General features: G+C 47.1%; 1 protein-coding gene and 1 long non-coding RNA gene across 5 annotated transcripts in view; one reads left to right on the top strand and one right to left on the bottom strand.

Annotated features, from left to right (window-relative positions):
- Nucleotides 1–7,417, top strand: part of Adgrf5 (adhesion G protein-coupled receptor F5) — a 93,488-nt gene extending 86,071 nt beyond the window's left edge. For 3 of the 4 annotated variants that reach the window (XM_050119332.1, XM_050119328.1, XM_050119329.1), the window contains 5 exons: nucleotides 1,077–2,480; nucleotides 3,550–3,591; nucleotides 3,683–3,742; nucleotides 4,789–4,873; nucleotides 6,954–7,417. In XM_050119332.1, the coding sequence (XP_049975289.1) occupies nucleotides 1,077–2,480; nucleotides 3,550–3,591; nucleotides 3,683–3,742; nucleotides 4,789–4,873; nucleotides 6,954–7,033 (1,671 nt within the window). In that variant the 3' untranslated portion in view covers nucleotides 7,034–7,417. Of the gene's footprint in view, nucleotides 1–1,076; nucleotides 2,481–3,549; nucleotides 3,592–3,682; nucleotides 3,743–4,788; nucleotides 4,874–6,272; nucleotides 6,340–6,953 lie in introns of all 4 variants that reach the window. The other variant, XM_050119330.1, reaches the window with a different exon arrangement.
- A 1,514-nt stretch (nucleotides 7,418–8,931) lies between these two features.
- On the bottom strand, nucleotides 8,932–11,884 carry LOC126486832 (uncharacterized). Its single transcript, XR_007588206.1, has 2 exons — nucleotides 10,448–11,884; nucleotides 8,932–10,417 (listed from the first exon to the last, which is right to left on the bottom strand). It is a non-coding gene; the product is annotated as an uncharacterized lncRNA (long non-coding RNA).
- Nucleotides 11,885–23,142: the final 11,258 nt, after the last annotated feature.

Below are 23,142 nucleotides of genomic sequence, written 5' to 3'. Positions count from 1 at the left end.
ACCATGGATATAGTGTGTGTCCAATTCTCTTAAAATCCTGCCACTGCCACTTCTATGTCACAGCAGGCTGTAATCTGAAATTGTGGGCCCCAACATAGTTCATTTGATGCTCAGGGCTAGAGTATTTCTTCTGAGACTTTGCTGGTGACATGCCACCTACCATAAAGCCTTCACAGGTTTATGATTTTTTTTTTTTTAAAAAAAGTCACGGGGCTGGAGAGATGGCTCAGTGGTTAAGAGCATTGCCTGCTCTTCCGAAGGTCCTGAGTTCAATTCCCGGCAACCACATGGTGGTTCACAACCATCTGTAATGAGGTCTGGTGCCCTCTTCTGGCCTGCAGACAATATATATATATATATATTGTCTGGGCCAAGGGTCTGGGGAGATGTTTGTATAGTATTTATCAAGCAAGCATGAGAGTCTGAGTTCAGTCTTTAGAACCCATGTTGAAAATCTGGGCACAGGGCTTGACTCCCAGTGCTGGGGAAGCAACAGGAGGATCCTTGGAGTATACCAGCCATGTAACCACACTGAATCAGTGAGCTCCACATTCAGTGAGAAACCCTGTAGCAGGCATGAAGGAGACCCAGTGTTAATCTCTGACCTCAGTATCTTCATGTACACATGCATATGTGCACCCATAGACACACATGAACATGCATACATATACGAAAATAAAAGAACAAAGAAAGAAAGGAAGAGAGGGAGGGAAAAGGGAGGGAGGGAGGGAGGGAGGGAGGAAGGAAGGAAGGAAGGAAGGAAGGAAGGAAGGAAGGAAGGAAGGAAGGAAGGAAGGAATTACTACCCAGCCAGCTAAGCAGGTCTTAGTAGTGAGGGGAGAGATTCTCACAGTCATTGTTACTAAACGCTCAGCAAAGTCCCGCAGCCTTATGGTCCCTGCCTCTGCCATGTTCCGTTGTGAGAAAGGAGGGGACAGATGTGCTTGTGGCACATCAGATTCTCTGCTCCCCACCCTTACTTATCTACCCCAACCAGTACTCAGAAAAATGTTATTTTGTCTCTTATCTTAAAAAGTGGTTTGGTTTCCCCCCCCCTCCTTCCGTGTCACCTGCAGGATGTGCTTGCCACCATTAACGTCATCTTAGACAAGTCCACCTTGAAGTCCTGGGAGAGGTTACTGCAGCAACAGAGCAACCAGAGCTCCCAGTTCCTGCATTCGGTGGAAAGGTTTACCAAAGCGCTGCGGTTGGGAGACAACACCCCTCCGTTCCTCTTCCACCCTAACGTTCAGATGAAGAGCATGGTGGTACGACGTGGCCACCCTCAGATCTACCAGCAGAAGTTTGTCTTCTCAGACTCTGACTTGTGGGGCGACGTCGCCATTGATGAGTGTCAGCTGGGAAACTTGCAGCCCGACTCATCCATTGTCACCGTGGCCTTCCCGACTCTCAAAGCTATCCTCGCCAAGGATGGACAGGAAAAGGCGTCTTCCAACAGCTTGGTGATGACCACTACTGTCAGCCACAGTATCATCAAGCCCTTTAAGATTTCCATGACTTTCAAGAACAACCATCGTTCAGGTGGCAAGCCACAGTGTGTCTTCTGGAACTTCAGCCTCGCCAACTACACAGGGGGCTGGGACAGCAGTGGGTGTTCTATGGAGGAGGATGGCAGGGACAATGGGGACAGGGTCTTCTGCAAGTGTACCCACCTGACATCATTCTCCATCCTCATGTCCCCAGACTCCCCAGATCCAGGATCTCTCCTAAAAGTCCTTCTGGATATCATTTCTTACATTGGGCTGGGCTTTTCCATCTTCAGCTTAGCGGCCTGTATAGTTGTGGAAGCCATGGTGTGGAAATCGGTGACCAAGAACCGAACTTCCTATATGCGCCACATGTGTATAGTCAACATCGCTTTCTGCCTTCTGATTGCCGACATCTGGTTCATTGTGGCTAGTGCGATCCATGACGGTCACTACCCACTCAACGAAACAGCCTGCGTGGCCGCCACCTTCTTCATTCACTTCTTCTACCTCAGTGTCTTCTTCTGGATGCTAACGCTGGGCCTCATGCTCTTCTACCGTCTGATCTTCATTCTTCATGACGCCAGCAAGTCCACCCAGAAAGCCATTGCCTTTTCCCTCGGCTACGGCTGCCCCCTCCTTATCTCATCCATCACAGTGGGGGTGACGCAGCCCCAGGAAGTCTACATGAGGAAGAATGCATGCTGGCTCAACTGGGAGGACACCAGAGCACTCCTGGCTTTTGCCATCCCAGCTCTGGTTATTGTGGTGGTGAACGTGAGCATCACAGTTGTGGTCATCACCAAGATCCTGAGGCCTTCTGTCGGAGACAAGCCCGGCAAGCAGGAGAAGAGCAGCCTGTTTCAGATCAGCAAGAGCATCGGGGTCCTCACGCCTCTCTTAGGGCTCACTTGGGGATTCGGTCTCGCCACAGTGATCCAGGGGAGTAGTGCCGTGTTCCACATCATCTTCACCCTGCTCAATGCCTTCCAGGTAAGCCAGAGAGCCAAGCACCAGCATCTCAGGAAATGCCCTTTCTCGTGGGATGAACTAATGATAGAAACACAAACAAGAGGAGGAATGGGGAAGGGTTTGAACACACAGAAGGTAGAAGTGTCAGGAAGCAGTAATTACAAGCACTCAAGGAGACTAAGGGACACAATCCTCTGCCTCCATGAAACCTTGAACCTTTTATCACCTATGTTATAACTTGGTCCCAAATGTCCCCATAGTACAATTAGGAGGCGAGTCATCATTCTAAACTAGATGTTGCTGTTTACTCAAGATAATCTTTCCCTAGTCTTATCTCCTACGTAAGAAGGGCACTGCCACTAAGTCAAGTCACGGCTCCACTTAGTCTCTGCTCACATCAGCGAGCTGAGTCTTCCTGTGGGTCACTGTATCTCCCTGTTTAATAAAGACCTTGGTCCAAGGTCTATTCTCAAAAGTCAGTTGAAGGAAATAGATACTGGGTACCACATAGTTCCTCAGGAAAGATAGGTTGAATAATGAACACCCTGTACATACCAATCTATTTTATTCTGTTCAGCTGAAGACATTTCTTCTCTTTCCTGTGGTACCTAGTCACTTACAGCGGAGGCCAGTTTGTTAGATGAGCTGTAAGAGAAAGATGGATGCCATGAAGCATCTTGCTCCTGGATGCTTGTGGCAAAACCATACGAATCCCAACACCTACCAATCATGTGTTGTGGGCCTCAAGCTTCTTACCTAATGGTTTTCAAGTCATACTTCCATGGAAAAAAATGTCTCATCCCACGATGGTCTTCACAACTTAGGGGTGTAAATGAGGAATAACGTAGATTAAAGAAGTGTATTAGCATAGCCCTGTCCACGGTTGGAGGGAAAATAGGAATTATTTCCCTAGTATCCGTCATTTAAGGCTCCCCACTGGGTCACTGCTGTGTCCCTTCATGTCCTGGACTTGTCATATCCACTCAGATGGGGTAGAAGGTGGGGGCCAACTCAACACCTGCTGCTGGATGCTTTCTGGGGAACTGGGTGATGACGTGCCATTAAAATCAGTCCTTAATCCTTCCCACAGGGGCTCTTCATTTTACTCTTCGGCTGCCTCTGGGATCAGAAGGTAAGAACAATGATAGCCCTTCTTTCTGGCAATGTCTAGCCTGCCAAAAGCAGCCTATTGAACTGACACTGGTGTCTTTTAAACCATGCAGGTGCAGGAAGCTTTGCTGAATAAGTTTTCATTGTCAAGATGGTCTTCTCAGCACTCGAAGGTAAGCCTGGTCCTGAAGAGGCTTCCTGTTTCATACATGGACTCCATGAGTGCGATACCTGGAAGGACCGTGATCAGCTGGGTGAAATATAAGCAAAACATCTGCTTCCATGACTAATTTCAGCACAGATTATATAATGAGTGCTGCTTCTTGCCAGTCTTCTGGTTCAGTGTGCTGTGCATGTCTCTTTAAGATGTGACTCCACAGCTCTCGATGGCAGATCACCTGACGGGGGCATCTCAGTCAGAGCAGTGGCACATAACTGTAATTCCAGCACTCAGTAGGATCTCCATAAGCTGGAGGCTAGCCTGGGCTACTGAGAAAGTAACTCCGGGGCAACTAGGTCTGCATAGTGAGACCCAAAATCAACAGCAACATTATAGAGCTCTTTAGGGAAAAATCAAATTCTCAGTGAGAAGCTTCTGGGTAGAATTCAAGGAATTAGAAGATAACAATGTAAGAAATAATAATGAAATTTTTTATGGTTCATTCTTTTAGATTGTAACTGTTCTCCTTCAATATGATTGGCTATCTTTTGTATGTCAAAATATGCTAGAAAAACTAACAGTAAAGTTAAAGTAAAAAAAATGTTCACAAAACAGTAAGACATGCATTTAAAAAAGGATACAACTTAACTTGTGATTCATGTATAAAAAGAGCTAAACTGGTTCCTTAGCAAAGAAAACTAAAATAGAGAGGGGGAGGGGAGGGAAGGACAAATGCAAGAAAGGGGGAAGGGGGAAGAAGGAAGAAAGAAGGTGGAGCAGGTAAAGAGAAAAAGGGAGGGAGGGAAGGAGGGGGAAATGAAGGAGGGAAAGGAGAGGAGGGGAAGAAAGAGTGATAACATAACTCATATATATTTGCAAACTATTTGTTCAGTTCAGGGAGTACCACTTGACCTAAGGAAGGGATAGGATTAGACACCCAGGAAAGTGACCACTAGAAGGCAGCAAGTTGACTCCCCCCCCCACACACACACAAAGGGAGCCAAATAGCTCTGGTCTCCAGGACTTGTTTGTTGACTGTCTTTTCCCTCTTTCTCCTAGTCAACATCCCTGGGTTCATCTACACCCGTATTTTCTATGAGTTCTCCGATATCCAGAAGATTTAATAATCTTTTTGGTAAAACAGGTATGTAGTGATTACCAGGTGCTCCCAGGTGGACCAGATCACACTGGCCCTGACCTAGCACCCCGACTTCCACCCCCACTTTGTGGCACGGATCTAAACAACCGTGTTTAGGGGGAGATGTTGAATTCAGGAATTTGCTTATATGTTCACAAGCGACCAGGAGCTTGCTAAAGAAGTGCAGCCTCTCTCAATGGCAACTAATGTAAATTCGTGAAGGTTTTCAGAAACTTGAGCATCCTCAGAGGTCTGTCTGTCCAATGTGAGCAGTGTCTGCAAGCTTCTGGGCTTGTGTAACATGGAATCCTTTTTATCATGTTAAGTAGACACATCACTTTTCTGTGTCACGCAAAAAATAAACATGGAAAATCAGATTGTAGGATTCAACTCAGCATTGCTCCTCCCACTCACAGAGAACACTGACTTTACGCATTATCATTTACAAACCGGGTATACATATGTGAGGCACTGTCCAAGCTGGATATCCTATTGGCTAATCATAAGTTCTACCTGGGAAATAGGGAATAAATAGTGCTAATGACTTCAGAACTGGTCTCAGCTAATCAGAATTAAATCCAATCCCAACCACTGCCTCCCACAGCACAGTCCCATCATGCCCTGACAAGACAGCCCATCACAGTCTGCCCCACGGGACAGCCCATCACAGTCTGCCCCACGGGAACCATCCCATCGCTCCACCCCCATGGAGCAGTCCCGTTACACTGCCCCTCACAACACATTCTTGTCACACTGTCTCTCCTACAAGAAAATGGCTACCCAAATGCTTTCCTGTTCATTTTTGCTCTTCTCCATGTTATGTTAGGGATCAGGTTCTCAGGTGTGCTAGGCGAGCACTCTGCCATTGAGCTGCCTCTCAGCCCCATGTTCATCTCTTCAGAACCAGACAGACCTCACAGATGCAGCCGTAGCCTGTGTCCACGTCCAGACCCTGGCTGTCACACATTTGCCATCAAACATACCTGAATCTGAGCGTTCTGAGTGGGCCATGGGGACCAAGTCTCTGGATATAGTGGAGAATTGGGGAACCGTTCCAGAGCTAGAGAATTGTCCCTTTTCACTTGGGATGCCACTGATTTGAGCTCACATGAAATGATAAAATCTTTGGACTTCATAAGCATTTGGCATTTCCAAGAAGTGATCAGAAGTTAAGTAATCTACTGAATCTGAACTTTGCAAAATATCAGGCCAATAGAATACACTCTTTATTTGCGAACCATCCAGACCTAAGTTGGGAATGTGGGTTTTGTTCCTGGGGTGTCAGGGCCTGAGATTCCCGGTCACTGCTGTTGGATACTCTTGCGTGGGCCATCAGTACAGCTCTACTCTGGATAAGATTTTGGGGGGGGGGGCTAATTACTGTAACTTTGATTTATGTTGTCAGCAGCCCCAAAGGTCCCCCCAGGCAATGATGGAAACCCTGTTAGCAGTGGCAGTTCATCATCCTGATGGTAGGGTAGTCACTCTGATGCTTCCCTTGCCCAGTGTATGTTCTGTATGCCCCCTGCGCACAGTGCCTGCCGTCTACCCACACAAGGCTGAGCTGTTCCACCAGCTGCCCTCCCTCTGTGCTGGTCCTTGGTACTTCTGTTGGTATCTCTCACTTTTTCCCACCCTGCCTCTTCCTCCCTTAGAGTTAGTCTTCTCTTCCCTTTCCTTCCATGTATGAACCTTCAGCTCAACGGTTAGCTCCTTCCTATGAACTTCCCTAAGTCAAGATAAACAAGGGGACCAGGAAGTTCCCCTCATGTAGAAGCCCTCAGGGCCATGCATGTGGGCACTTAGGAAGAGGCTGCCCACGTTGAGGTCTGGCTGTTCAGTGTGGAAACCTGGCTGCTGGTGTATTGTGAAGTAGTTAGTGCTTGGTGGCTGCCGTGCATGCTTGAGGACATCACTCTCTCGTTGGTTCTCCGGCACGCTGGGCTAGGGAGGAGGGCAGGCCTGAGCCATTCCAGGCATGGCTGCTGGGCCAGAGCTCAACCTGTCTCCTCAGAAGATGTTTGCACGCCAAAGTGCATGGAAGTTTGTCTTGGAGGCTGAAATGCTGCTTTGCCTTTTGTTGCAGGAACATATAATGTTTCCACCCCAGAAACAACCAGTTCTTCTGTGGAAAACTCATCTAGTGCTTACTCGCTGCTCAACTAGGACCAGACAAAGCCAAATCCACAGGACCGCTCAGAAATGGGGCGTGTGCCGAGAAAAAGGGACCCATCCAAATCTGTGGGTAAAGTGTTCTCTCCGCAGACTTCTGCAGCAGACACTGAAGAGAGTCTTTCAGTATAGAAGACACTTTCTTCTGTAAGGACAGACTAAAGCAATTGCCGTGTTTATTTTTGTTCCCACCCCCATCCGTTGTGTAATGCCAACCATGTATAGTATTTAAAAGAAACCCCACAAGGCCCAACTTTTCTATATGTATTGTAAAATAGAATTTTGAAGAGAGTTTTTCAGCCCACCCTACCCTACCCCACCCATTGACTACAAAGGTCAGTGTTGACTGGAACTGTAAATAAAAGCAAGTACTCAGGAGTTCAGGGGATTCGAGGAAGAAGGAAAAGGCGGGAGGGAGGGAGGAAGGAAAGAGGGAGGGCGGGAGGGAAGGAAGGAGGGAGGGAGAAAAGGAAGGAAGGAAGGAAGGAAGGAAGGAAGGAAGGAAGGAAGGAAGGAAGAAATAATGACGTTGAAAACATTAGGGAGTACATTGTAAGGTTTCCACATCAAGGTCTAATACGATCATGCAGATGCCACAGCACTGAGGATGAAAATATATGGCTCAAAAATGGACAGTGAGGTCAAGTTATGGGGGGCAAGTGTAGCACATTCTTGATATTTCCCTAGTTAAAAGGGTAGAATCCAAGACAGAGGAGAAATGGGAAGGGCATCATGCCACGAGGATGCTTCTGGCTGGATGGTATTATCTATAAGCAATGCACCCAAGGAGACACCTGTCCTCATGACAAGGACATGCGTATGAACCTTTGCATGTCAAGGCCTGAGCCAAGATGGATGAACACATGTAGGAGATATGACAGCAACTCTATCAGATTCAAGTAAGGATTTACTCTCATGGTTTGTCAGAAAAGCACTGTGTGTTACTTTGACATTTCAAAGGTAACACATGTATATGTATATATATATTATACCCAGTTGTTGACAAATCTGTTGTATTGCACTGGACTCAGACTCCGTATCTGTCTTACCTGTAACAGCTTTAACCAGGTACCTTCTGAGCATTATAGAATAGACTTTAATGACTGTGTAGCATGTACATTTCTGTGATTGCAGTTGTGACGTCATCATGGCTGTGGCGATGATGGCCCTTGGTGTGCTGTACAGCTAGCTGTGTGCTGTCAGTTGCCAGGCTTCTAAGTGCCCAGGCCAGTATACATCAGAGCTCCTCTGGTCTGTTCAGGGTTCATGACAGCCACTTGGACGGCTCCTGGAGGATGAGCGTACTCGAGGCTCTTCTGTGCCCCCAGCCACACTTCACTTTGATAAGCAGATGGCAGACTTCCCCCCAAAGGATTAGTTTGTGAATTCACGCCCGTGTGGTTTTTGTATGTGTGTCTCTCAAAAATACAGATATTTATTGAAACTGCATCCATGTTAGAACACACCATGTTCAGTACCCCAGAGAAATCATACATGCATGTTCATACATGTCCCCCGGGGAATCGCAGAGGAACAGTGGCCATAAGGACAGGGTCTTCGTGAATTTCTCCTTGCTGTAGGAAGACACTGTATCAAAAGGAACTTCAGGGAGGTGAGGTTTGTTTTAGCTTCTACTTTTCCGAGCACAGTTGGGAACATGAAGCCAGCCCACCACACTGCCTTGGCGGTGGGGGAATAAAGAACAGGAAGTGGGACAAGTCTGTGACCACTCACAGCCCTCCCCCAGTGACACACTTCCTCTAGCCAGGCTCCGCCTCCTACAGGTTCTCTAATCTTCCCAAACAGCACCAACAACAAGGTGGGAGGGGTGGGGCAAGGGTTCAAATACAGGAGCCCATAGGGGACATTTCACGTTCAACAACAAACAGCAGGCTCTTCAGGGTGGGTGGGCAGAGTTGTTTTTTTTTTTATTTATTATGTATACAATGTTCTGTCTGTGTATGCCTGCAGGCCAGAAGAGGGCGCCAGACCTTGTTACAGATGGTTGTGAGCCACCATGTGGTTGCTGGGAATTGAACTCAGGACCTTTGGAAGAACAGGCAATGCTCTTAACTGCTGAGCCATCTCTCCAGCCCCCCAGTGTTGGGTTTTTAAGGAGTGAGAGCCGTTGTGTGCCCTTCATGAGAAAGACAGCAGAGAAGAGTCTGAGCTTGGGCCATGGCCCATTGACTTAGGTTCTGAAAGTTTTATTTTTAATATTTTAAAGACTTTAAAAACTCTTCCTCTTAGCTCTAAGCTTGAATTCTGCTTCTCTGTTCTTCACAGAGACAGAGAAATATGGGACAAAATTCCATCCATTGAGTTCTGTCTCTATACAAGTGTCACAGGCATCTGTTCCCACAGGCCTGTCCCAACCTAATGGCTCGTCATTTAAAGTCCTTACAGGAAACAAATGTTGATATGCAAACATGGGTGAGTTCTCCAGGGAGTCTCCCAAGCAGGACAGAGTTCAGTAGAGAGAAAACAGGGACCAGTCTAAATAAGGCATCCTTTGGGTTAGAATCGGTTGTTAGAGAAAGACCAGCTTGGACTCACTCAGCTCCTTGGAGCTCTGAGCAGGGCTACTGCACAGGATATAGCTCTGAGCAGGGCTACTGCAGTGCCTACAGCTCTGAGCAGGGCCACTGCAGTGCCTACAGCTCTGAGCAGGGCCACTGCAGTGCCTACAGCTCTGAGCAGGGCCACTGCACAGCATACAGCTCTGAGCAGGGCCACTGCACAGCATACAGCTCTGAGCAGGGCCACTGCAGTGCATACAGCTCTGAGCAGGGCCACCGCACAGCATGGCAGTGCAGCCTTGACTTCAGGGAGGCACAGCACCAGGCAAGGTGCAGAAGTCCGAAGAAGGCTGAACTTTGGCCCACTTCGCTGGTGCCCCTTGGGAGCCATTGGATTTGACCTTGTGAAGAAAACCTCTATAACAGCGTAATAGCAGGAACTTCCAGCCGAATTCCATAGGATGTGGCTCTGGCCCTCTGCCCGCGTTCATTCACAGGGACACGTTCCCTCGTTGCCAGCACGCATGCTCAGACTCTAACGAACACACAAATTCATACACAGACTCCACACTCTGACAGAGGCACACAGAAACGTGTGTGCACAGACATGCACACACACCTGCACACTCATATGGACACACATCAACACCCAAACACACAGGCACACCTGTACTGATGTTTTTGTGAGAACTGCCACATCTCTGCCCCAACTGAATGGCTCAGAATTCCCTAAAGGAAGTTTGTTAGTGTGTAAATGCAAGATTCAGCAGGGACCAACGTGTACGCATTCACACCAACCTGAGCACACACATACACATTCACACCAACATTGAGCACACACATACACATTCACACCAACCTGAGCACACACATACACATTCACACCAACATTGAGCACACACATACACATTCACACCAACATTGAGCACACACATACACATTCACACCAACATTGAGCACACACATACACATTCACACCAACCTGAGTACACACGGAGGCCCCTCAGTCTTTCAAGGCACAGCATTGGATTCCAGAAGATGCGGCTGGAGATATGGCTTGGTGGTTGAGAATGTGTACTGTTCTAACAGAGGAATTGCAAGTTCAGCTTTCAGCACCCACGTTGGGCCGCTCCCCACCACTTGTAATTCCAGCTGGAGGGAGTCTGCTGCCCTCCTCTTGACTTTGGGGGGCACTTACATGTGCCTATCCCCCTTCCTAACACATGTGTTTACACATAATTAAAGTTTCAAAACTAAATTCCAGAAGATGTATGTGACCAACGCTGAAGGCACACTTGGTGGTTTTCTGCTCACGGTCCCATGGTGTCATTTCTAAGCAATACTACAAAGTAAGCATAGTACCCAAAATTGCAAAAGATGGAAGCACACAGGTCTGTGTATGGCGTGAAAGCCAGAGCCTGCACCCAGTTCTACAGCAGCAGTGGGCACGAACTGTGGCAGAGGAGTGAGCAGTGACTTGGGCGCCATGTGAAGCCAGTTCACTTTGCTAAGAGAGCGCCCCCTCCTGCCCGCATTCTCCGTGTCTTTTATTGTGTATTGTAAATTCCTTGGGCTCCAGCTTTCTTTACATAATGGGCTTTCCATTAAGGCAGTTTCTTGCAAAAAGATCTGTGCTAATGTTTCAGGGGCTGTGGAATTAGAGGATCCAAAACCACACAGTTAATACACAACAATGTTGTCAGGGACTGCTCTAAGTGTCCCTCAGCATCTCTCAGGAAGAAATGAAGGAGCGCCGTGGGAAGCCAGAGCCTCTTGTAATTTGTGTGGGGCACTCCAGAGAGGTCTGCTACACTGAGATAAGAAAGAATACAGCAGTCAGTCAGCATGGAGGGAGACACGGGGGGCGAGGGGGGGGCGCTAGTCCCAGGCGAGTGGAGCAAAAAGTCGCATCCAGCTAGGAAGACAGAAGAAAATCACACGAGCTGTTTATGCAGAGAGAAAGTGTTTAATTGGTGGCATGTAGGAGTGCCGTGATAAGGGGCCCTTGCACCCCAAAGAGAGAGCCAGTGATCCAGGCCAATAGGAACCTGGTTCCTTGAGTATCCACAAGGGAGGAACCTAGAGCAGGCATCAATTTCTTACTTATTTTTAAGGACAAGAGAAATCGCATTTCTGTCGCAATCAGATGCCATGGGTTTCTAGAATTATGACTCAAGAGTTTAAAACCATGTCCTACTAATACGTCAGTGTATAGTGATGCTGTCTTTCCTGGTAATAAAACAGCTAATGATTCACCGAGCTTTCTTTGTATAACTTGTCCATTTGTCGGTCAGGTGCTGCTGCTGCTGCTGCTGCTGCTTCAGGTTCCCATGCCAACCAGAGCCCAATCCCACTCCCTGAGCACCCAGGGAGGTCTTCCATTTTCTGGCACGGACGATGCCAGAGGCTCGCAGCTGAGCTCAGGCAGGGCCAGCAGCTTTTGTCACGCCTTCCACACTCCCAGGAACGTTGTGAGCATCCAGCGCCACACTGGGAGTTCCAACAGCGTCCTTGAGGCAAAGCCATCAGGACCTAAGTATCTAGGACACAAATCAGCTCACGACTGTTCCTGACTGAAGCTAGATCCCTCATGCCCTATACATACCTTCTAGCACATTCTAGAAGGAGCTGAAGTTGGGAAGGCTTCCACTCCCTGTGCCTCTGGAGTGGGCAAAGGCCACAAAAAGAGGGCAGATGGGCCCAACGGCTGAAGTCCACTCTGATCAGACACCGGCTGTTTCTTTCCAAAGGCCATTGTAGGCTTTGCAGTGGCCATGAAGGGATTTTCCTCACAGTCAAAAATCCTATTTATGGAACCAATGGCAAGCTAAAATCAGAAGTGCCATAGTACACTTCTTCCAGACAGGCTGCTGAAAGGGATTTGAGGAAGCCAATAATTCGATTGACTCCTAATGCCACCCTAGGTAAACCGAGGAGTGAGAGTGTTCAAGACAGGACCCCCCCTTCACAAACAGGAAGGGCAGGAGCTGCGGGAACCAGTTCCCTCCTAGGGCTTTTATTCTTTAACTCAGATCCAAGTGGAGTGTGCTGGCAACCATTACAGAATAAACATAACCACCCCAGGAATCTAGGAGGGCTGCGGGGCTTCTTCTCAGCATGAAAGGCAACAGGAACCTACTGGGCAAGGCCTGGGGAGATTGCTGTCACAGCCCACTTCCGACAGCACTGGACAGCAGAGTCCACGTATGTCTTCACGCGTGACCCCTTTGGGAGAGACTTTGATAAGTGCCACGTTCTGTCCCCCTCCTGCCAATCAGCACCCGCCCCCTTCCGCCCCCGTAGTTGTGGAAAGAAGTGTTTGATTTTGATTAAGTGAGGAAAATTGTTACATCCATTTGCTGTTTTTTCTGGAACCGTGAGTGTTTTCCCATGCCCCGGGAGCTGTTTCACAGCTGTCTGAATCAGCATCCTTGCGGGCATCTCCAGCTGGGCTAATGAGGGGCAGCTGGCCTCAATTGCGAGCTCTCCAGGGCATGGCTTGTGTCTCCTGGAGCTTGATCGCCACCTGGTGGACATTAGCAGATGTGCCTTCTCTGTGGTTCTCAAAGCCTCAGTGTGGAGACTGACCTGTCCCAGGTGGACAACCCACAGTGATGTAACTTGGGTCACTTTAACAGGGCAAAGCCCTAGCTAGGCTGCAGAGGTGCAGAATGAAGGAATCACTCTCTCTCCCACCTCCTTCCATCGTGACACTATGATCTTGGCAGGGACGAGTCAGGAAACACACGGAAGTGTGGACACAGACATTTGAACTGTACTTAGGGAATTTGCAGGTGGGAGGACGCTTCTTATATATACATTGAGGACTGGCTCCCTTCTGCCTCTCATTTCCTCCATCACTACTGAAAGCTAATTTATATAGCCAATCAAAGCTAAAGGCGATTCTGGAAGTGATGACCCACTCAGCCCAATCCCCTTACCCTTGGGCAAGCAGGCATGCTAGTATCCTAACAGACTTCTGGAAGGTATTTAAGGAGGCAGAATGGAAGCCTTCCTTGTTTCATGAGAACAAGCTTTCTCTGCAAGTGAGGCTGTAAAACACAAAAAATTGCTTTGGATTCTCCATTTTCATGTTTTCGCCTACTGAGCAGTTGTATGCAGCCCTAAAGAAGAGTGTAATTTCTGTCATTTGGGGGAAGCAGATGGAATTAGAGATGGTTGTTATGAAAGATAAGCTTGACCCAGGAAAAGACACACATCTCCAAGCTTTAACACATACACACTCAAAAATACAAACATTTAGATTTAATAAGCATGTGCATGGGCGTGCACACACACATGTAAATAAAATGGAGGCTGTTGGTGGAGAGGAAGGTGTTGTAATTTTTAAAAAGTTATGTGGGAGAGAAAGGTTCCAAATGACAACTCATGTGAAGGGTTTTCTATTGGGGGAAAGTGTCTGGGAAAAGTGGGGAGAGGAGACCACCTCTGGGGACAGGAGCTACAGAAGAAAAGTGTGGAGGCCCAAAAATGTGAGCCTGTTTCCACCTTGCCTGTAGGTCAGAGAGTTTTAGCTCATTCAAAGTTGTTAACAAGTGTGGCTACACACCCGACCTAAGGTGTGCTTACTTGGTCTTTTTGGCATTAAGATGATCCATATAGGTAGATCCACTCCACCCAAATCAGTGGTCAGGATAGTCATGTATACTTCTGCTCCTTTTAAGATAAAGGGTTTGACCTTGGGAGTGGCTGCCTTCAGGTCTAGGGTGGGTTCACTGCCTACACAACAGAATGCTAATGACTTGATGTCTCAAAATATTGAAGCAAATAACTATTTTCTCTGTCCTTTGCGCCGTGTTAAAGCAGTCTTTTGCCTTCTCTCCCCCTGTTGTAGTGGTGTACGGGAAATTAAACACTGGCAGATCTCAGTATTCACTGACACTCCCTCCCAGTACTAACCTGTGTTTCTGTTTTATTATTTTCATTCACATCTTCGTTCTCTTTACTAATTTTTTAAACCACCTGAACCTACCCTGGTAAGTGATATTTTTGTCAAAGCTGGTCTCCGACAGAAAAGAGAGGAAGGGAGGGAGGGAAGGAGGGAGAGAAAAGGGGAGAGGGAGAGGGATGGAAGGTGGACAGGGCCCTTTTAAAAGGGAAAACAGGGAATGTTCATGGGAGGTGCGCTTATGGCTGCAGCTGAGGACATAACCTGTCAGGACCCCAAGGGCAGATGCCTAAATACTAACAGAAGAGAGAAGCAGGGAGCAGAAGTAGGGAGGAAGAAGAGGCCAATGGGGTGAATATGGCCAAAGTGCATGATAGCTTGTCTAGATGTCATTATCGGGGCTAGGTCATGGCTCAGCAGGTAAGAGAGCATACTGCCCTTCCAGAAAACTCAAGTCCAGTTCCCAGGACTCATTTCAAGCAACTCCCAAGCACCCAGAACACCAGTTCCAAGGGACACAGTGCCCTCTTCTGGCCTCTGTGAGCACCTGTACCCATATGTACACATATATGCATGCTTTTAAAAAAAATATCTTAAAATGTCATTATAAAACTTACCATTTTGTACAATGAATATACATTAATTGTTTTAAATTAGCCCGCTGAATCTTCTTAGCTGGGACGAATTTCCAGTTTTCAATCCAGCTGAATCCTCAGCTGTCCAGGGTTGTCTCTAGCCCAGCTAGCAGCTGGAGCCATATGGTAAGTTTCTCATCTAGCCTCTGGGCACACATTGCCAAAGCATGAGCCAAGAAGAGAAGAAGTAAACAGGGTCATCTGTTGAGAAGGTTGGTACTTGGAGCAGAGGGACAAACTGAATTGGCTTTATTTAATAGCTACCCAGTGTCTGGAGGGGGGTGATATCATATGCCTTGAGATGTTGCCCCCACACACCTCACACACATTGATCTCACATCTTTCTTCTTATGGTGGATATTTCTTCACCAAATAGCAAAATCTCAATCAGAGGCAATGCTTAATATGCAAGTCCTTCTCAGAGAGGCACACAAGAGCCATATATAGAATTGGTTGCTAAAACTACTACTACATTAAATAGTATTTATTGTTGTGGGATGCCCTTCTGTATGCTGTGACTATGTCTTATTACCATTGGTTAATAGAGAAGCTGATTTGGCCAATAGCCAAGCAGAATATAGTTAGGCAGGAAAGCCAAGCTAAATACAGGGAGAAAGAAGACAGAGTTGGGAGAGATGCCAGCAGTTGCAGGAGAAGCAAGATGTGAGGTAACAAGCCACGAGCCCTGTGGTCAAACATAAACTAATAGAAATGGGCTAAATTAAGTTGTAAGAGCTAGTTAATAATAAGCCTGAGCCATCGACCAAACAGTTTGTATTTAATATTAAGGCTCAGGGTGGTCATTTGGGAACTGGAGGGTGAGAGAGGGACCTCCAGTCACAACTTATTGATCCCCCTACTACCCCGGGCACCTGATTCTTTATGTCTGCAACCTGTTTGATCCTCTAGCAATCCAAAACTACTGTTGTTGCACCAGACCTGATGGCGTTGCTCAGGGGATTGTAGCATGTCTGTCTGGAACTGAAGCACTATCGAGTACTTGAAGCTACGTGGTTGCTCCATGGGAATGTAGAAGATGACACTGACAACAACGCAAATGGCAGAGGCCTGGTTTGTGACACGTCAAAAAGAGCAAAGACTTCATTCACTTCAGGACCTGTGCCAGCTAGTCTTATCTCAACTAGAGTCATCTTGGAAGATGGACTCTGAGTTGAGAAAATGCTTCCTAAAGATCTGGTTGAGGGCAAGCCTGAAGGGCATTGTCTTAATTGGTGGGAGGGCCCAGCCCATGGTGAGTGGAGCTGGCAGACAATAAGAGAGCAAGCTGAACAAATGAGGCAGAGAAAGCCAGCAAGCAGCACCCCTCCATGAACTCTGTCGGCTCCTGCCCCAACTTAGCTCAGCAATGGAGCGTGACCTGAAACTTACAAATGAAATTAATTTAACCCTCTCTTCCCCAAGTTGTTTCTGCCCATGGTGTTTTATCACACCAATGGAAACCCTAACTCGGGGCCATTTGTATGGTATATTTCAGTGTAAAAAACTGTGGTTTCTTGTCAGCTGTGCCTGAACAGTAAGCTACCACTAGCAAGGAACCAGGATTTCTGAAGTGAACCCTTCCTTTACTGAGACAACTGATGCTGGTCAGCTTGGGCTAAGAGACCAGCTGTTGTTGAAAAGGACATCACCGTGGCAAAATCTTCTCAGAGCATTTCCTTGGGGCCAACACACAAAGCTGTGGTCCAGAGGGGGCCAGGACATTTTATCTCATGCTGGCAATAAACTTGTTAATGTGTAAACATTTCCTAGGTCGTACTGGTTTGGGTAGAATAAAAACTGCAAGGCTAAAAGTGTCATAGGAGCAGCCAGGACTTGGCACTGTGGGGCAGGGTTAGAGTCCCTTTAAAGAGTCCAGGAGAAGCCAAGGGTGAAGGTGCAACCTTATTTGCAATGGAAGCCCAAAACTCAAGAGATCAGGAAGAGGATGAGTCTTGGCACCACGTGGCACGGTTGTTGTATCTGAATAGAGGAAAAGAGGCCATTGGTAAAGGTTCAGCCTCAGATGCAAGGAAGACATCAGCATATAGGAGGTGCCAAGCCCATGGGATGATCACTCAGGACAGTAGCAGCTGCTGAGTGCAGCCCACCTGAATCTATGAGACAAACTGTGGTTCAGAAGGCAGAGATGGAGAAATGGAGCTTCCCGCATCTGCTGGAACCCAGAAGATTATGAGTCCCAGATGTTGTGTATCGCACTAAAGGATTTGACTTACACGGCTGGATATTGGTTTTACTTTGATTTTATTGTAATTGTGCCCTGCTTCTTCCCTCTCAGAATAAATATTAGTTCCTGGTTTTACAGGAGCCCACAGTTGAGAGACTTCAAACTTTCAAGAAGACATTGGATTCTATTTATTTATCTAGGTTTTTGTTTTGTTTCTTTTTTTCTTTTTTGGAAGGCGTGTTTTCAAGACAGTGCTTCTCTGTGTAGTTCTGGCTGTATTAGAACTGGCTCTGTAGACCAGGCTGGCCCCAACTCTGGTGTCTGCCTCAGTCTCACGTGTGCTGGAATTAAAGGTGTATACCACCGCTCCTGGCTGAGACATTAGCTTTTTAAATAGAACTTAGACTCTTCTAAAATGTTGAAGTAGGGGACTTTAAAAAATGACACAGTAAGATTAATATGAGCTCTTGTGGATAAACCACAAGGGAAGGCCAGGGTTTGGTTACGATGCGCTCCTATGTCAGTTTTACACGGTCTATTGTGCTGCCCAGTTTTTGTCATCGTACTACAAGCTGGGGTCACCTGGGTAAAGGGAACCCCAATTAAGAACGTGCTTCTTCTGGATTGGCCTGTTGGCAAGTCTATGGGGCATTTCTGTATTAGTGATTGATGAGGGAACCTCTGTGGGCAGTGCCACCGCCCCCCCCCAGCCGCGCCCCGTGGTCCTGGGAGGTATAAGAAAGGCAGCTGAACTTGAGCCTGGGAGGGGAGCCAGTAAGCTGCATCCATCTAAAGTGTCTGCTTCAGTTCCTGCCTCCAAAGTCCTGCCTTGGCCTCTTGAGGTGATGGACGGTGATGAGGCCATATAAACCAAATAAACCCTTTATCCCCCACGTGCCTTTGGTCTGGTCTTTATCACAGCAAAAGAAAGTGAAGCAAGACATAAGCAAATATCCTTTTTCTCTTCATGTTCCAGATTTTAAAAACATAGTAAACACAGAGACATTAACAACTTGCCTGAGTTCACACAGCCATGGACCGCTAGAGTAAGTATTAAATATGGTGCCTAGCTGCAGACATGGGAACTTCACTGTATTCCAGCCTATTGTCATTGCTTTGTTAGAGAGAGAGAGAGAGAGAGAGAGAGAGAGAGAGAGAGAGAGAACGAGAACTATGGAAGATAGGAAAAATAGAGGATTAAGTCTTATTTTTAATTATATTTAAAATTTGTATGTGTGTACTATGTGTTGCCTGCATGTATGTCTGTGTACCACATGTATGATGCCTGGTGTCCATGGAGGCAAGAAAAGGGCATGGATCCTCTAGAACTGGAGCTATAGGTGGTTGTTAGTGTGTCACATGTGGCTTGTGGCAATCCAACCTTTCCAGTGGTCTTAACTGCTGAGGCATCTCTGCAGCCCCAAGTTAAATCTAACTCAAGCCTAATCTTACTTCATTATTTTGAGGCAGGGGCAGGTGACCAATGTTTAGGACAAATTCAGCTTCCTTTGTCAGTCTGGGAGAATGACAAAGAATTGCATTTCCAATGGTAGTCCTGGGATTAGCCACCAAGTGGCTGCCCCAGACACAGCATCTTGGTCTCCTGTTGCCATTTTACCTCCTAGCTGTCATTCAAGTACGACTGTGTGGCTCTGATGCTGAAGACGGTTTCATTCTCAGCACAGATCTATCCAGCAGAGGGTTGTTGATTGCCACAGAGGAGGAAAATGTGATTTCCCAGAAATGAAGCATGAACTTTGGAGGCAGCACTAAAACACAGAGTGTGGAGGACTGAGCCACTGTCCTAATAGACTCGGCAAGCCCATGCTTCTCCCTGGAACAGGAAGACTGAAGCGGTGGGTGTCTGGATCATCGGATTCTGGCTTCACTTGCAGGAGTAGATGGGGGCGTGGCTGACTCAGGTGCTTGAGCATGCTGCAGGGAAGTCAGTCTGTGACATGCACCTTGCATGGCCCACTTATGCTGGTGGCTTGGGAAAAGGGACCCTCGTGACTCCGTTTCCACAAAGCAAAAGGAGGTGATGAAGGCACAGTCCCTACTAACTGCTGAGGGATTCTTATAGAGCTAGGAGATTAGAACCTAGAACCTAGACATGACTGAATAAAGTCAGCCATCGTCACTTTGAGTCATTCCCTGAGGACATTCTGAGGTTTAGATAGAACCTCCATTCAGAGAAACAAATATACAGCCTCTCCGCTTTCATATTTAACCTATGGTTCGGAGTCTTTGAGACTCCCAGGGGCTGGGAAGATGGCTCAGTCAAAAAGGTGCTTCTCAAGCCAGCATGAGCACCTGAGAGGGAGACAGAGTGAAGAAGACAGCAAACATGGACCTTCAGCGTCTATGCGCACACACATACACACGTGATCATGCACACAGGCAGACATCACACACAAGAAAGAACTAAAAGAATTTCAAAGATACATAACTTTTTCTTTTAAAAGTATTTTATTGAGAATATCATGCAATGTACTTTGATGATATTGAGGGAGATTTTGCAGCGTGCCCGACTTCTCCCTGTAACTCCTCCCAGATCCACCTCTACCTCCCATAACTTCGTGTCTTCTTGGTTTCTGTTTGTTTGCTTTTGCTAGCACTGTGCCTCCAGTGTGTGTGCCCATATACTTGTGGGTGTGTGCTCATCTCCTGAAGTGTGGTTGACTTACAAAGAAAGCTGGCATGTCCTCCCCTAGAGGCCACCAGGTTAAGTATGGGGGCTTGTGAACCCCTTTCTATTGCAAGTCCATGATACCTTAAATCAAAACTTTACTAAAGCTTGAGTTTCAGTCTAGCCTGTGAGTTCAAGCCAGCATGGGAGACAAACTCAATGAACAAGTTGAGAGTCTGGTAAACGTCCCCTCCTGAGCTCAGGCCAGCTTCGGAGACATGATACACTGATTCCATTACTTTCTGTCTTTACTGATGACCCAGCTATGCCACATGTGTGAATCAAGGCTCTCGCTGGCAAGTAACACAGACCCACAAACAAAATCTCTCTCTCTCTCTCTCTCTCTCTCTCTCTCTCTCTCTCTCTCTCTCTCTCTCTCTCTCTCTCATCACTGAAGATGATAGGTTCAAATGCAGTTAGTTCCAGGGCTTGGGCACCTTTCTCGGTTCCCAGGCTTCTTTTGGTGACTCGGCCACTCTGTGTTGATTTCATTCCAAGCTAAACTTGGGAGAGAAATCTCTGAGGCTAGTGCAGATGCGGTTCAGGGCATTGTGACTGGCTTAGCCTTCATCTGCATGCTGGTCCCACAGATACCATTGTGCCTGGTAGAATTATGTTTTCTGTCAGTAATAAAGACTGAAAGAGGAGCTGAAATGGTTTTATTTCACACAAGAAGTTCATAAATAAACTGCCCAACATACACATCCTGGCTCCCTGTCATTCTCAGCAATTCAGAGACTTCCTCTGTCTTTGCTTCTCCCCCCCTCCCCGACCCCAGTCACCTCACCCCTGCCCCCAGGACAGTGCCTGGCTCCTCTGGCCATCAACTGTTATTAGCCCCTAGGATAAAGAAAGTAAGCAAGGGTGTGTGAGCCAGGACCCCAAAAAAGACCCTGAGAGCTAACAGGCAACATCAATACTGTTCTGCCAGGCAAGCTAGGACACTCACCCCTCCTCCTGTGAGGGAAGAGGGGATGGAAGCGGCTCTGGGGGACCTGAGTGGATGGCTTGGGTTCCAGGTCTCTATTCCTGAGAACCCTGCTGGTGGCCATTTGCCTATGACTAAAAACCTGCCTCCCCTACCAGCTTTCTTCACTCTTTAGACTGCTTTGTTTACTGTTGGTTTGTTTGTTTGTTTGTTTTGTTTTTTTGAGACTGGATCATCCACAGTTTATGCTGGCTTCAAACTCACTCTGTAGCTTAAGTCTCCGAAGCCCTGGGAGTCTCTCAGGCACTGCCACACCAGAGTAGATTCTCCTTTTCTTCATTCTCCTGCGGAGAGAAATCTTAATGCGCTTTACTCTACTACTTTCCAAGGAGCTGGTGAGACAAACGTGGGTCCAATTGTCGTAAATTTGTCTAGGTCCTGAGGAAAACTGTGACCCAAATGAATCTAGGTCTCATCCACTCTGGGACCCAGGACTGGCCCTGGGCCTCACTGAGGAAAGCTGAGAAGGAGAGTGACTGTCTCTAGACTTCAAGTTCACTTTGAGCTCCCTCTCCTACAAGCACATACACTGCTCTCCTGCCCGCATGTGCGTGTGCATGTACACACTCGTGTATAGCCGCCCGTCCCTGTCAGATCTCTCACATCAGTACTCATGCACATACATGTGCAAGCATGTACCCTGCTGCGCTGTCTTCTGCTGGTAAATTTTTTCCGTCATTGTCTTGCGCGTCTGTGTTTTTTAGAGGTCAGCCCCCGGCATCATCCTCACTGTATCTCACCCAACATCACCAGTGTTTTCCGGTCAGACAAAAAGTTCTCACTGTAGAACAAACATGATACATCTTTTAAAAAATTAATATTTTGTGTCTGTGTGTGAGTATGTGTAAGTGCGTGTAGGTATCCTCTGAGGCCGGAAGAGAGCTGTTGTGGGGTCCCCTGGAGCTGGAGTTGCATAGTTGTGGACTTCTCAGGTGCTAGGAACCTAACTCCAGTCTTCTGCGGTTGCAACAATCACTCTCAACCCCTGCTCCATCTCTCCAGCTCCCACTATATATTTTTTGAAAGCTCATTTTGCCTAGAGATTTTGGAGAAACATATTCAGAAAACATTGAAGATAACAAGAACAGCTGTTTTAGCTCTGTTTGTGAACAGGTTGAAATACAAATGACTAGTTAGACAAAAGGAACAGTATCCGGAATGAAGAAAAACAAGTGAAAAAGATCTCTAGGTAGTATCAGACGTAGATCAGCTTGACTTTATAGCATCTTCACAATTGCCTGTCTTCTTAACTTTATTTTGAAACCCATTGAGAGTAGATTCTGTCCTTAAGTGACCTGCGGCCTGTCTACTGCATCTCTTCTCTGTAGCCTGCACTCAGTTTACTCCAGTGCAGGCACTGGACTTGGTATCCCTGAGAGTCTGTCAAGTCACAGGGAGGACAGTGTGACCCAGCAGAAAGGAGGGGCTCATACACAAAGGGATTAGACTACAGTTTGCTTATAAATGGGCCAAAGGCAATGTTCTGCCGGGATGCACCATGACTGGAGTCAAGGGGTACCTGGGGTGCTCCTAGAAGGAACAGTCACTCTGATACTTGTAGGTTATTGTCTGAAGATCTTTCTCAACAGTCTGAAAAAGCCAGGCAAATTCCAGTGTGGAGAGGGAGGGGCTCACAAAGTCTCACATCTAACTGAGGAGCCATTGGCAATTGATGGGAGAGGGAGTCGATTTTCTTCAGAGCTGTGTCTCTGATAGGCTTGTCCACACTTCAGTGGGCAGTTCCACACCCAGGCAAGTACTGGCAACATTAGGGGGATTCTGTCGAGGATGGGAAGTTGAGGGAAGGAGCTGAGGGGTAGGTCTTATAAAAACATACTATATGCATTCCCAATCAGTTTCAAAAGGTAACCACCATAGGTTAAAGCACATGAAGCATGTTTAAATCTCAAAACAACAGCGACAGTTTGAGAAATATGAAGGCAAGCATGGTGAGGGACACCTGTAATCCAAGCTCTTGAGAAGCGGAGACGGGGAATCACCATGAGTTTGAGGCTATCCTGGGCTACATAGCAAGCTCTTATTCGAAGAAAGAAAGAAAACGAGGTGAAGAGGGAGAGGGAAAGAAAATAACTTAAAACATATAACTCAGTATGGGGGGGGGTCGTTACATGCATAAAGAATACTGGGCATGCCCTTTGCGCTGAATTGCCAGAGCAG

This window comes from Alexandromys fortis, unplaced genomic scaffold (genome assembly GCF_014885135.2).
Source record: "Alexandromys fortis isolate MF-2015 unplaced genomic scaffold, M_Fortis_MF-2015_v1.1 scaffold_145, whole genome shotgun sequence".
Taxonomy (NCBI): Eukaryota; Metazoa; Chordata; class Mammalia; order Rodentia; family Cricetidae; genus Alexandromys; species Alexandromys fortis.
The sequence above is the reverse complement of the archived record's forward strand: the minus strand, read 5'-3'. Positions and strand labels throughout refer to the sequence as shown.